General features: G+C 61.9%; 1 protein-coding gene across 10 annotated transcripts in view; it reads left to right on the plus strand.

Annotated features, from left to right (window-relative positions):
* The window catches only part of ABLIM2 (actin binding LIM protein family member 2), a 132,714-nt gene extending 121,242 nt beyond the window's left edge, over window positions 1-11,472 (plus strand). For 9 of the 10 annotated variants that reach the window (XM_077136308.1, XM_077136311.1, XM_077136312.1 and 6 more), the window contains 2 exons: window positions 1,009-1,248; window positions 11,241-11,472. In XM_077136308.1, coding sequence (XP_076992423.1) covers window positions 1,009-1,248; window positions 11,241-11,401 — 401 coding nt within the window. In that variant the 3' untranslated portion in view covers window positions 11,402-11,472. The remainder of the gene's footprint in view (window positions 1-1,008; window positions 1,249-11,240) is intronic. The other variant, XM_077136318.1, reaches the window with a different exon arrangement.
* The last annotated feature ends 2,512 nt before the right edge of the window (window positions 11,473-13,984 follow it).

Below are 13,984 nucleotides of genomic sequence, written 5' to 3' on the forward strand. Positions count from 1 at the left end.
GTGCGGCCCTGCCCCTGCCCGGTGGAGCAGGGCAGCTGTGCTCCCTCCTTCCCGTCCCTGCGGTATCAGGTCCGGCTGGCCCTGCGCTGACCTGCCGGACCCCTCAGTAACCAGGGGAGTGGGATTTGTCCCCTGCCACAACGGAGGCCGGCCTGGATACCCCGCTGTTAAGTTTCCTGGCACTGTAGGAGCCACAGGCCAGACCCCAGAGTGTGTCCTCGCTGCCACCCTTTGCTGCGTGGCTCCTGGGGTTGGCGGCACAGGGCAGGGGCCAGGCAGAGGCCCCCAGAACCCTGAGCTCACGTGGGCGACAGCCCTGGGGGGCACGGCCCCCTCGCCCCACGTGGCTTTCTCAGGGCTGGCGGGCCTGGGATCCCACATGGCATGTGGGAAAACTCGGGGACCACTGCCCTGCCTCTGGGCCTTTTCTCACCCATGGCGGGGACCCCTTGCCTGGGCCTCCCTTCCTGGGCAGCGCTGTCTCTCTGTGCTTGCTGCGTCTGCCAGAGGTCCGTGCTCTCCCGTGGAAAGAGGGAAAACATTCTAAAAAGCTCGAATGCTGAGCTCAGGGGGTTAGAAGAGAATTAAAGAATTAAAAGGGGAAGGCAGGAAGAGGTGGGGGGACAGGGTTTAGTGAGGATGTCAGTCTCCACAGCACCCCTAAAACTGCCCACTCCACAGTGGGTAAACTGAGGCAGGCAGCTATCTCAGGGTGACACGGACCACCAGGGAGCCCGTGTCTGAGCCGAGGGACCCAGCGTGGCCGTCCCGGCTCCCAGTCTGGCCTCCGCCCTCTGGACCATGCCTCTTGCTCAGGACCCTCTATGCTCCCCAGCCCCCGAAGCTCCAAGGCTCTGGGAAGGGGGAAGCTGAGCCTCAGCCCTGCTGACAGCTGACAGGGGGTGGCCTGGGGGTTGCTTTCACCTCTGGGCTGAGTCCTTCCCAGACCACCCCCCCTGCCGCACTCTAAATGCCCCCTCCCCGTGCCCTCCGCTCTCTGTCTTACAGAATACAAGGTAAGCGCGCCGCCCGCCCAGCTTCCAGGCTCCCTGCCGTGCATCCCCCCTGCAGCGTGCGTGTCGCAGCGGATGCAGGTCTGCGCTCTCGGTGGCCTCGCGTCAGCTCTGGCCCCGGCCGGAGATGAACCTGTGGCTTCTTCCCCCGCAGACCTACCCTTACGACAGCCTCATCGTCACAAACCGCATTCGCGTGAAACTGCCCAAAGATGTGGACCGGGCGCGGCTGGAGGTGAGAAGGGGGCTGGGGGCCACCTCCGAGTGGCTGCTGTGAGCGCCGGGGCCAGGACCCAGGGAGCCAGGGTCGCAGTCAGAGAAGGGGCTCCAGCGGCTGTCAGGTGCCCAGCGGGACGCACCTATCTGTGGCCCAGTGGACGAGGCTTCCGAGCTGCTCTTGGCTCTGCAGACATTTTCTTGCCACAAGCAGCGTGAAGCTTACCCAGCTGCAGACGCAGGTGTGGGGCTGCACTGCAGCTCCCCTTAGGGCAAGGGCCTGGGCTGGAGTACAGTGGGTGCTGGGTGCACAGTGGGTGCTGGTGAGTACGTGTGTCCAGCCGCCAGACGTGGCTTAGCTGGCAGCCAGAAGGGGACGCCGTGGGGCACGGTGCCCGAGGGGCACCCAGCACCCCCTGAAGGCTTGGCAAGGGGGCTGCCGGGAGGAGGTTAGTCTGAGCAGGTAGCTGGTGGAAGGCCAGCAGAGGCCCGGGCAGGGTGCGCCTTGGGGGGGCATGGACCTGTCTCTCCTGGGGCGTGCGTTCAAAGGCTGTGCCCATGAAGACATGCTCCATGCGGCCCTTGAAAGATAGAAAGGGTTTTCCTAGCAGGGAAGGACATCTCAGGCCAAGGGGCACCGTGAGTGAAGGCTTCAGGGGCCCTACAGGACTGGCCCTCCAGCCTTGAGCATATTGTTGTTTTGTACGCTGTGTGGTGGGAGTTACATTTGCTTCATTTTCCATGTGACTTTCCCATCGTTGTAGCACAGTTTGTTGAATGTTTTTTTTTTTGGGGGGGGTAGGGGTGGAGATCATGGGCCAGGAATCGAACCCAGGTCCCCCGCATGGCAGAGGAGAATTCTACCACTGAACTACCCTTGCAGCCCCTACCCCTCTTTCTGCATCTTTACCATGAGGTTACGGCTCTCCACTTAGCAGGGTGGCCCTGCCAACGGGAGGTCACACAAAGCCCCTTGCCCAGGGTGTGGGAAACAGGTTGCCCAGCACGAGGGTAGTGACGGCCAGGTGGAGGCCACAGACCAGGTGGGGCTGCACGAGGGGAGCAAGGGGTGTATCCACTCTGACCCTTTTTGTTGCAAATGATAGGAACCTGATCCAAAGTCACTTAAGTAAGAAGGGACTTGATGCGTGCACTTGACAAAAGGGTGCATTCAGGTGTGGCTCGATCAAGGGCTGATGATGTCTCCGGGTGCTTTCCTTCCTCCCACCTCCTGACTGAGCTCCGTCTGTGCCAGCTCCATTCACAGACTTCACCTCCCGTCCCCTAGGCTCCATCTGCAGGGTGGCAGTCCCCTCCCCTCTCTCAAGGGTCCCAGCATCACCTCGAGCCTGGCTCTGCGTGGGTCACAGGGCATCCCCGAACCAACCAGTTGGACCCAGGGAATGCAGTGGCCCAACTTGCCACCAGCTGCCCCTGGAGCTAAGGGGACAGCTGTCACCACCTGAGCTGAAGGGATCAAGGGACTCCTGGAGGGGCATGAGACCAGAGACCTGGAGGGGGATGAGGATGCTGGGCAACAGAGAGCTGGCTGGTGCCCACCTGCCGGAGACAGGCCAGGTAAGGCCAGAGGAGGGCGGTCATCCAGCCACGCAGGCCTTGAATGCAGTGGTCAGTCGGGACAGTCTGTGTCCCACCCAGCGGCATGTGCTGGGTGCCCAGGATGGGGTGGGGGGAGCGTGCCAGGCCCTTGGCTTGGGAAGCTGGCGTTTCACGGGATGTTCAGACTTAGCTCTGGCCTGTTGCCATGACGGGGATTGTCCGTGGGGCAGGAGCAGCCACCCGCAAGCTGGCGTGAGCATCCAGGGGAAGCCGGAGCTGCCCCGCACAGGGCACACAGCTGCCCTGCCCAGCCTGGACTGTTTGAGGAACCGCGAGAAGGCCGCGGTGGCTGGCCCTGAGCAGGTGGGAGGCGAGGATGGACGGGGTCTGGACCACGGGAAATGGCGTGGGCTTTAGCCTCGGAGCTTTGACCTTGGTTTGGTAGGGTTTATACATTCGTCATTTGAAGCGATCCCTCCAGATGCCCTGGCATCTGGGTTGGCTGTGCAGGTGCCGGGTAACCTTTCAGGACCAACGCGGGGCAGGCGATGACGTGTGGGTCCCACCTTCGAGGCGGTGGAAGGTGCATCGTGGTCAGGGGTGGGCCATGCAGGGTTAGTCCCAGGGTATCTGGCCGGCAAGGTGGGCAGCACGGCGGCCACCACGGTGGAGCAGGGCAGGCTGGGCCCCGGCGGGGATAAAGACCCGGCCTACGGGGCATGGCCTGGGGAGTTCGGGACGCTCGGCCTGGTGCCAGGGAAAGGAGCTGTGTAGGTGCCTGGTGGCACAGGGTGGGCATCCAGTAAATGACGGCGAATCTCTGGGGAGGGGGCCCGGCCATCCTGTCCAACCCCGGAAGGGCCGCCACATGCAGGTGGCATGAACATGTTGCACCATCCCAGTGGGTAGATGGAGGATAGGCATGCGGACATCTGCAGGGCTCATTGCAGTCAGCCCTCTCTGCCCATGGAGGGGGGCATGGAGTCCCCAGGCCTGGGTCCCTGAGGCCTTTGGGGGATCACAGACCCCTCTTGAGGGCTTGCTGAGCCGGATGAGGGGGAGCCAGCTCCGACCCCCGGGCAGAATCGTGGCCTTGTTCCCTGAGTCACTCTGCATACCCCTGCCCATTGCCGTTCTGCTCCTGAATCCGCCTCCTCCCAGCCTAGGGTGGCATCCCGGGGGAGAGGGGTATGCACGCATTGGAGTCAGGGTGACCTGGCTTTGAACCCAGGCTCTGCATTGTGGAGCTGTGTGACCTTGGGCAAGTTCCATAACCACTCTGAGTCTGACAGTTGGCCCCTGCTGTGCCTGCCCAGCTGGGTGGATGGAGCCTTCATTCACTTGTTTAGAAGGTTCTTTCCCTGAGCCCCCCGTGCGCGCGAGTGCCAGGCAGGAGCTGTGTGCAGCGAGCCGACTGGTCCCTGTTGCGCCTCTTGCTCGGCAAACAACTGTGGGGACCACCGTGGGTTAGAAGAAGCTTTCTGCTGGTACAGAGGGGCTGTGGGAATGGCCCAAACCACAGTGCATGGGTGAGTGGAGGCAGGGGCAGTGCTCAGGAGGCTGAAAGAAATGGTTTCTGATGCAAAGTAAAAGTATCGGGGGTAAGTAGAAGGTCTGAAAAGTGGTCAGATTCGGCTCCTTTAACAAATTTTATCCTACACAACTCCACACCGGGTTCTCTGCCCAAGCACTAGCACAGACGCTTGTGCACTTGATTCCACTCCTGGAGGTGGAGCCTCGCGTCTGGCGTTTTGCTGAGGAGGCCAGGGGTGGACTGCAGGCTCGGTTTCCTAGGAGAGGCTGCTTCCCGGGATTACCCACAGTCCTGAAAAGGGATTTCCAGCTCCTCCTCCATGCCGCAAACCCACAGTGCATACACGCATGCACACGCACACACATGCACACACGCACACACGTGCACACATGCACACACGTGCATGCACACACACGCGCACGTGCACACACGAAGACCTGCTCTTGGACAGGAAAGCAACAGGTGGGAGAGGAAGTGCTGGCCTGAGGCCTAAAGGGGTGTGGGGGGCGGTCAGCACCAGGGCAGGCCGGCGGCTGCTGATGCCCGTTCCCCGAGCTGCCCTTGGGCGAGAAGGGCGGCAGATGCCAAGTGCCGGTGGAGCGCCAGGGGATGGAAGGGCCGCCTTGGATCGGGCGCCTGGGGCAAAACGCGCACCTGCGTTCATCCAAGCAGCGACAGCCCCCATCGGAATGTGCCGGAAACAATCAGAACCCGGTGAAAGGGCCCTTCTTTGTCTAAACCCATCCAACCGGTGTGACGGGGACGTGCAGCGTCCCTCACCTCCATCGGTGCCCCCAGCCCCTGCTGGGCCTGCCCCCCACAGAGTGAGACAGATGGATGGGGATGTCCAGGGGCCTCCGAGCTCTGCCCGTGGTGTCAGAGTGACCTGTGCCACTAAACCCGGGCGTCCGGGCCAAGGCGTAGCGGGCAGTGCCAGCACTTGTGTGTGACTGCAGACGGCGCCACAGGCAGGAGCAGGCAGGAGAGCAGGGGGCAGGCCAGAGGGAGGGGGCTGGTGGCCAGGCCTGGGAGCTGGGAGCACAGGCAGCAGCGGAGAGTATCGGCAGGCTGTGAGGCCAGTGGGGAGGGCCGGAGACAGAGGGCAGGGCAGAAGGAAGGGAGAAGCTCAGATTCCATGCAGACCCAGCGATATATATTGTCACTGGTGGGGTGGGGGGAGACCGCAGTGAACAAGCAGACCCCCACCCGCCCTCCCTTATGCAGTAGAGCCAGGCGGTATTGGCAGTGACTCAGTTCTGTGGGACACAGTGCTGTGTTGGGGCAGTCATGGAGGCCTTCCTGGAGGAGGGGATGTTTGAGCTGGGAGTTGGACAATGAGGAGGAGTGGGGATAAAACATTCTGGGCCCTGGTGTGGTAAAGAGCTCGGTGTGTTCCGGAATCACAGATGCTGTGGCTGGAGCAGAGGGGCCCTGTGACAGGACCTGTCCTACCTCTGAGCACGGCAGGGTGGGAGTAATGCTGGAAGACAGCTGGGAGATGAAGGCCACGTGGGGGGGGGGAGGGGATTAAGGCTACATGGGGGTGGAGAGGCCAGACTAGGGCCTGGCAGGGTGGGGGTCTGCAGGAGAGGTGGCCTGGGACCCCATAGCCTGTCCTGCAAACCAGAGATGGCCTGGGGCCTCTGTTGGAGGCAGGAAGTAAGGGCCCAGGAAAGGGCCTGGACTGGCAGACTACCCAAGCCTGGCTCTGCTGCATCCCAGCTGTGTGACCTTGGGTGAGTCACACAACCTCTCTGAGCTCAGTTCCCTAGGGCTGTAAAATCAGGATGAGACTCTCAGGATACGTGGATTAGAGCTGATATCGGTAAAGCCCCTGTGCCCAGCCTGGCCGTGGCTCTCAGTCCTTTGAAGGAGAATAAATGAGCCCACGGCATCTGGTGCTGGAGGCCAGCTTGGGTGTGAGTGCTCATGTTTCTAAGGAGCTGGACCAGCTCATCAGCATCTTGGAGGGGACCATGACCAGAGAGAGCTCAGAATTTCTGCTAGGATGGGACGTCCTGGGCAGCCTGAGCTGGCCCAGGGTCAGGATGGACAGGCCTCAGTGAACTCTCTGCCATGGGGAGGGTGGCCCTGCAGCTCTGTACAGCGGGGACAATCAGCCCCTCCGTGGTCCACCTGTCTGGACCACGTAGGTGTTCCTGAGAGCTGCGGGCGGCCCGGAGGTGCCGATGCCCTGGGCACACAGTGCTGGGCGGTGTCTCGGCAGAGCCCTGGGTCCGTGGCCGGGAGTGCCGAGTGTGAGGCTGCTGCTTGCCCCTGTGACAAGCGAGACCCCCGTCGGGCCGGGCTTAGACCCTCTGGGAAAGCAGTGGCCTCTCTCATTATCCCTCAGCCTTCCTCTGATGAGCTGTTGAAGCCGAAGGTTGGTAGTTCCTGGGTAGTGCTTGCAGGAAACTCATACGATGGACCCTGGTCACCAGGTTAACTCAGAGATCCGTTCCTGAATGAAGCTGGTCATGTGCTGATGCAAACATCACCACTAGGTTCCACGTCCGGGTGTCTCGTCTGCAAAGCCACCCAGCCCATCCGCTCCCTCTCCCCTCCCCCTCCCCTCCCCTCCCTCTCCCCTCCCCCTCCCCTCCCCTCCCTCTCCCCTCCTTCTCCCTTCCTCCCGTCCCTCCTCTCCTTCCTTTCCTCCTCCCCTTCCCTCCTCCCCTCTCTGTCCTCCCCTTCCCCCCTCCCCTCTCTGTCCTCCCCTTCCCTCCTCCCCTCTCTGTGCTCCCCTCCCCCTCCTCCCCTGCCCCCACTCCTGGCCAGGGGAATGGGCTCCTCCTGTGGGGCCCGCATGTGGGGCCAGTGTCCAGAAGGGAGCATGCTGGCCCACGTGCCTCCCAGAGGCCCCCCCCAGGCTTGCCCCACCCATCCCTAAGCAGGTTTCTAGACCCCGCTTGGAACCCCCAGAGGACCTCCCTCCGAAGTCCTGGCCCTGGCTCCTTTTCCAAGGATGTTCCTGCCCACCTGGCCGGATTGCTTTCAGGTGTGGGGCCAGGCAGCCTCAGCACAAACCCCAAGCAGGCCTGCCTCTCCCTCCTCCTCCGGTGGGCCCTGCTGGAAGTACCCCCCACCTACCCACCCACCCCCATACACACATAGCACTGGGGTTCTCCATAGCCTTTCCCACTTAATTCTCAGGGCCCCCTGGTCACAGGTACCTGCATCATGCTGTGCGGGGGGAATGCTACCTTACTGTCCAGTGCCACTCCCCCCCACCCCCCACCCCACCTCCCCAGAGCACCCTTTGCCCTGTGGCAGGCCTAGAAGCTGCCGTGGTCCCCCTGGCTCGTTCTACCTGACCCAGAAGGGGGTGGAAGGTGCTTTGTGCTGGGACAGGAGGGGAGGTGAGAAGAGTGAGAGGTTGTGGCCCCAGGTCTCGGGCACCTGTGGGCACTGCCCCCAAGGGGAGCTACCTGAGGGCCAATAGGACCCCTCAGGGGCCGCCAGCAAGCCCTCATGGTGTCAGGGGGCTCCATACTCCCCACTTCTTCCTGGTTTCTGCCCCATGCTGCCTGGGAGGGGCCCTTCCCGAATTCCCCATCTAAACAGCCACCCACCCTCACCCAGGGCATCCTACCCCTTATCTTTATCCTTCTCTGTAGTATTTATCTCCAGACTTTATTATGCATGTGTGTATTGTCTGCCCCCCAAATGGTGCCAGCCCCCCGTGGCAGGAGCTGGGCCGATGTGCTCACCTTTCTGTCCCTGCCCACGTGCTGCCTACCAGAGCCTCGTGGCAGGTGCTCAAATGTATTATTGGATGAACAGGAATGAATGAGGGACCAGGTGATGGACGGTGGCCCAACCCCACTGCATCCAGGAGGCTGCTGGGAACTAGGGGATCCCAGGCTGGGATTTGAACCTTGGCCTCTGTCTCCATTTCCTGGGGCTGCCATAACAAAGTCACACCCGCTGCACGGCCTAAGAAGACAGACACGCATTGTCTCCCGGGTCCGGAGGCCAGGAGTCCTGAATCGAGGTGCGGCAGGACTGCGTGCCCTCGGAAGGTTCTAGGGTAGGCTCCTCCCTGGCTTCGACCCGCTGCTGGTGGTGGCCAGCCCTGTGGCCTCTTGGGCTGTGGTCTCTGCCTCTGCCGGGGTCCTGGTGGCCCTCAGGAGGCCCTCAGCTCAGCTCATCACGTCTTCAAAGACCCAGTTCCAAAACTGGTCACATGCACAGGCCCGGGGCCTAGGACACGCACACATCTTCTTGGGGGACAAACTTCAACCCAGAACATCCCCTCAGTCCTGGGGTCCGTCGCCTGCAGAGGCCCAGGCCTCAGGGCTAGAGACCACCCCAACCCTCCCTGCCGTCCCCTACCAAGCCTGACCACACCCCAGCCACTGCCAACTCCAGCACTGGGTCACGGTGTCCCTCTGGTTGACGCCTGTCCCCAGTGTCCACTCCCTGGCCATACCCTGCAATCTCCCCAGCACTGCCCAAGTCTTACCCCTCAGGGGGTCCTGTGGGGGTAACGGCCTCCCTTTTCCCCTCTGCCTGAGTGGCCGATCACTGATCACTTGCTCTCCTTCTTCCATCTTGGTTGCCAGCAAAGGCCCAGCCTGGGCTAAACCTACCAACCCGGGACCACACCTGGGCCTGCTGTGGTCCTACCACACCTGTCTCCTGGGCTCCCTTTCCCTGGTCCTCTGCGGGACTCTGCGCCTCTGCCCGCGTCTCAGCCTTCCTCATCGGGCTCGTCGCCAGCTGAGGACCCAGCCTCGTGGACATGGGGCGGGGGGACACGGGGCAGGGGGACACGGGGCGAGGGCCTTCCCCAGCACCCAGCCCCTGGGCACCTCCCCTAGCTTGGACCCCGCCCGGCCCTCCCTGCCTGCTGTCCCCACCCCACCTGCAGGGACTGGCCTCGCTGGCATCTGCAGAGGCTGGAAGGGGCCCGTGTCACCCTCAGCCGATATCTGTCCAAGCACTGAAACAGGAAGTGCTGTTTAGAACCCCTTTCCCTCACCGTGGCCAGCCCGCGAGTCGTCCGAAGCAAGTGGCTGGTGCTAGAGCGGGGCACCTGGAGCCGGTGTGCTGCTGTTGTGGCCACATCTGAAGCCCTAAGTGCCTTCAAAGGCCTGTCTTTAAGGACCCTCCTGAGTGCCTGGGTTCTGGTCGTGGGCTCCTCAGCGAATCAGGGGGTCTGGTGTCAGCTCCAGGCAGGTGCTGTCTCACAGCCTCGTGTCCCCGCAGCTGGGGCTCTTGGCCAATCCCAGGCTTGGTGCCTTGAGGAATCCGGGCCCAGATCTGAGAAGCAAGAGCTTCCCAGGGTTTTCCTGGGCTTCCTGCCCCAGGTTACATCAGCCCTCCAAAACCCAGTGCATGCTCCACAGACGCAGTGAGTTTTGCAAAAGACACAAATGTCATGCTCGACGTTTATGTTTTTTTGTCGTTTGTGCTGAATGTTTTCCCACCCATTTTCCCTCGAGAACATCACAACCACCTTCAGCATTAATAGCTCTATTTTAAAGTACAGGAAACCACACTTTTTTTGCAAGAACTTTTTAAAATTGTGGCAAAATTCATGGAACATAAAATTCCATCTCGCAACCATTTTAAGGTGTATGCTTCAGTAGCATTCAGCGCATTCACAGGGTTGTGCGACCATCTCCTCCAGTTTCAGAACCTTCTCCCCACCCCCAAAGGAAGCTCCTGCCCCAGCAGCCCCTTGTCCATCTTCTCTCTGTGGATTTGCCTGTTCTGGGACCCCCCCTCCATGCCTGCACCCACAGACCATGTGGTTTTCGGGGGCCAGCTTCTTTTATCAGCTCGCCGTCTTCGAGGTTCGTCCACGCCATTGCACGTCTCAGAACGTCGGGCGTCTGTGGCAGGATAATAATACCCAGTGGAGGGATATATCCACATTTATCCACATTTGCTCGTTCCCTCCTCTGTGGATGGGCACATGAGTTGATTCCGCTTTTTGGCTGTGGCGATAGCGCCGTGGTGAATATTACTGAACTGGTTTCCTTGCATACGTGTCTCATTCCTTCTGGGGTGGAGCCGTGCAATCCCGGGTCCCATGGCAGCTCTGTTTTAGCCCTGGGAAGCAGCCGGACTGTTCTGCAGGGACATTTTTCAAGTAGGGTGGCAGAGGGGGATGTGAACCCAGTCCTCCAGGGCAGAGCCTGAGCCTTGCCTACCACGGGCTGTCCCAGTGTCCTTGAATTCTTCCTCTCAGCCCCTCCAAGCAGAGCCAAAACCTGCTGCTGCGCAGGTGTTAGCCTCCTTCCACAGGGAAAGAGGCTTCCACCCGTGCAGGGAGGGGATGATGCCAGAGCTGGGTTTTGAAGGGCGAGTAGGAGTTTGACAGATGTGAGAGCAAGGGGAGCAGGCACAAGGCTGACGTGGGTGGGTGCGAAGGGGCGACGGAGGGGCTGCTCTGACGACCTCACATCCACAGGCACCATCCATGGGCAGCTCAGGGCTCAGCCCACCTGCCTTGACTTGTGCATCTTCCAGCTCTGGGAGGCAGGTCCTGGGGTGGCCCATTGCACAGATGAGGAAACTGAGGCTCCGGGAGGCTAGCTGGTCCTCACACACCATGCTGGGTGGCCTTTCCCTCATCACGACCCCAGACGGGAGGGACAGGACAACCACACAGGTGTGGGGCGGGAATTAGGAGGTGGCCGGATCTCACCGTCCATGGCCCGGGAAGATAGCTGCCCGCCTCCTGCTCTCCACGGCTGGTGGCCGTGAACACTGAATGGAAGAGAGCACAGACGCTCCCGGCAGGTAGAGGGCACCCTGCAGGGACATGAGAATGGGGTACTTTTGCTGTTGAGGTGCCAGGATGCGAGGGTTGCCCATGGAGGGAGGTGCCCCGTCCCCTCTCCAAGCCCGCGGGGCCGCGCGCCTGGAGTTGCTAACTGTCCCCGTGCTTGTCCTCTCGTCTGAAGAGACACCTGTCCCCGGAGGAGTTCCAGGAGGTGTTCGGGATGCGCGTGGAGGAGTTCGACCGCCTGGCGCTCTGGAAGAGGAACGACCTCAAAAAGAAGGCTCTGCTCTTCTGACCCCGCGGGCCCCTCCTGCACCCCCTGCCGGCTTCCCTGGGGGGTGAGGGGTGGGCGGGGGGCCTCGGCTGCAGCCCCCGTTTCTGCCGGCGACGCTGCTGCTCTAGCTCGGGGCCGCGACCCCTGCTTTGCGCCGCCCGCGGGCGCCTGGCGTCCAGGGGGCGGCCGTGCCCGCCTCCCCGCATCCTGGCCTGCCCCGGCCCCGCGCCCGGCCGACAGACGGGGCAGACCTCGCGGGGGCGGGAGGCGCGTGCCTGCCGGGCGCCGTGGGGGCACAGGGGGCTCCCACTCGCGGGCCGGGCCGGGGAGCCGCGCGCGGGGGGCCCGGTTTAGGGATAAAAGTCACCCCGACCTCTCACCTTCGCTCCGTGCCCTGGCGCACTGTCTTCTCCCAAAACTGCCCCTAGATGCCTAAATGAGATATTTAAAGTAACGCAGAAGTGTTTATTTTATTAAAAAGCATAGCCTACTTACGCGTGAGACGACATATATGAAGAGTTCATTTAAGGCCGCTCGGAAGGGCGCGCCTCCAGCCTTACTCTCCCCGTCGGGCCGCCGAGGTTTCGGTGCTCGCCGCGCTCCTCGCACCAGACAGGCCTCTCGTCCGTCTGCTGTTGTTTCTTTCTTTTTCCTTTTGCACACTCCCCCCCACCCCCCGGCCGCCGGAAGGACACCCCCCTTCCGAAGAGCACTCTTTGTCAGGAAGGGTGCGCAGAGCCTCCGCTGTCCCCTCGCGGTTATTTTCCCACTCTTGGAGAGGGGGCGCCCTCCTGAGATGGCCGACGCCGCGGCCCCGGGACCTGCACGCACGCGGCCCGGTCAGTGCTTTGGTGGCATGTGTGCGGGCCCTCTCCGGGGCGCAGCCCGCGGCGCCCGGGCTCCCCCAGCGCACAGCACCCACGCACCCACGCGTGCACGCCGGGCGCGCTCCCGAGAGCCCAGCAGACACGGGGAGCGCGACGCGGGGGCGGGAGGCCGGCCCCAGTTACGCGTCCCGTCGTTAGGCCTGGGTGAGGAGATGGTGCCTGTTGCAAAATGTCTGTAAAGTGCATTGAGATCCCAGAAACGTGTCCCCCACGTCTGTCTTCCGGTCACCTGCGCGGCGGTTGCTGCTACGAGCCCTGAACGCTGCCGCCCGTGGGGCCGTGTTTCCCTCTTCCCTTCGTCCCGAGATGCCCGCTTCTGCTCCCCGCTCCTCACCGGGCCGGCTTGGCCAGGGAGGGGGTGCCTTGGGCCCTGGCCCGCTTCCTTCGTTGAGCCGTCTGAGCCTGAGCAGCTGGAAGTGCCCATTTCCCCGCGAGCACCACGCCATGTCTGACCCCAGGAAGCCTGGAAAAATAAAAGATGACGCAGTCACTTGCGAAAGTACAAAGCCACTGGTCACAAGCATGTGTGATTTCTGTCTCGCAGGAAGCAGCCTTGCAGCTCTGGACACCTTGGGGTGTCAGGTGAGGGCTGCAGGCCAGAGGGAAGGAAGGGGGTGGAGGTGGAGGGAAGGGAAAGGGAGCTCCCCGGTGGGCGGGTCTGCAGGCCTATGTGCCCCCCACCCCCTGCACACTTTCCAGGTATGGACCGTTTTCACCATTTCTCCTCTTCCTCCAGTGACATTAACTCTTGTGAATCTGGGGATTTTCCCTAAAACAAAGCCTGTTCTCACACCTGCAATCCATACATAGCAAGTTATGCAAGCTGGAAATCCCAGATTGTCCTTGATTGTCTCTACCCCCCCACCACTGCCCCGTCCCCAGGACCACCCCCAGCCTGGCGTTCCACCTGCCGAGGCTCAGTGCGCAGCCCCCCTCCCAGGCTTTGTCCAGTAATTGTCCCCCCTGGGGGGTGTAGAGCTGGCCCCTGTGCCCGAGTCTACACCACCCACCACCCTCATCCCAATGGGTACCAGCCTGGGACTGTCTCAGGCGCCCCGGGAACAAACGGGGCAGGAGACGCCAGAGCCGGCAGGGCCTTCCTTCTGGGCCCTTCTACCCCGGGTGGCTGAGCCTTCCAAGCTGCTTAAATCTCATGTCTTCTCAGCACAGAGTTTGGTGCTCACTGCAGCAGGGCAGAGTGTGCAGGGAAGCCTCCGCACGTGGTGGGTGTTTGGCTCTAGGGTGACACATGGCACCTCTGGTCACAGTCGGTGGCCAGACTAGGCCTGTGACCCATCAGGGGTCCGGGAAATGTGGGCAGCCCTGTATGCTGGAAGGGGTCCAGGGATGGGGCGAGGTCAGAAGTGCTGGTGAGCCTTAGGGATTTGGTTTCAGAAGCTCAACAGATGCCTTCTCTTCCCCAGACTAGAGCCCCAGGTCTTGGGGGGATGGGGGGACGGTTCTTCACCCAAATCCCTTTGGCGTCTCCTGGCTACTCCGACCCCTCTCTCCGTACCCGTTCATTAGGTCAGGTTGGGCTGCTGCTTTTAGGAAGCCTCGAGTCTTCACCACAGTCACTGCCCTCCAGAAAAAATTTTTTTGGGGGGCTTTGGTGCATGGTCCAAGAATCGAACCTGGGTCTCCCGCATGGAAGGCGAACGTTCCACCACTGGACCACCCGTGCACCCTAGTTTTGTTTTTTAATAGACTTTATTTTTAGAGCAGTTTTAGGTTTACAGGAACATTGCACAGAGAGTACAGAGA

The sequence above is a fragment of the Tamandua tetradactyla genome, chromosome 19 (assembly GCF_023851605.1).
Source record: "Tamandua tetradactyla isolate mTamTet1 chromosome 19, mTamTet1.pri, whole genome shotgun sequence".
Classification (NCBI taxonomy): domain Eukaryota; kingdom Metazoa; phylum Chordata; class Mammalia; order Pilosa; family Myrmecophagidae; genus Tamandua; species Tamandua tetradactyla.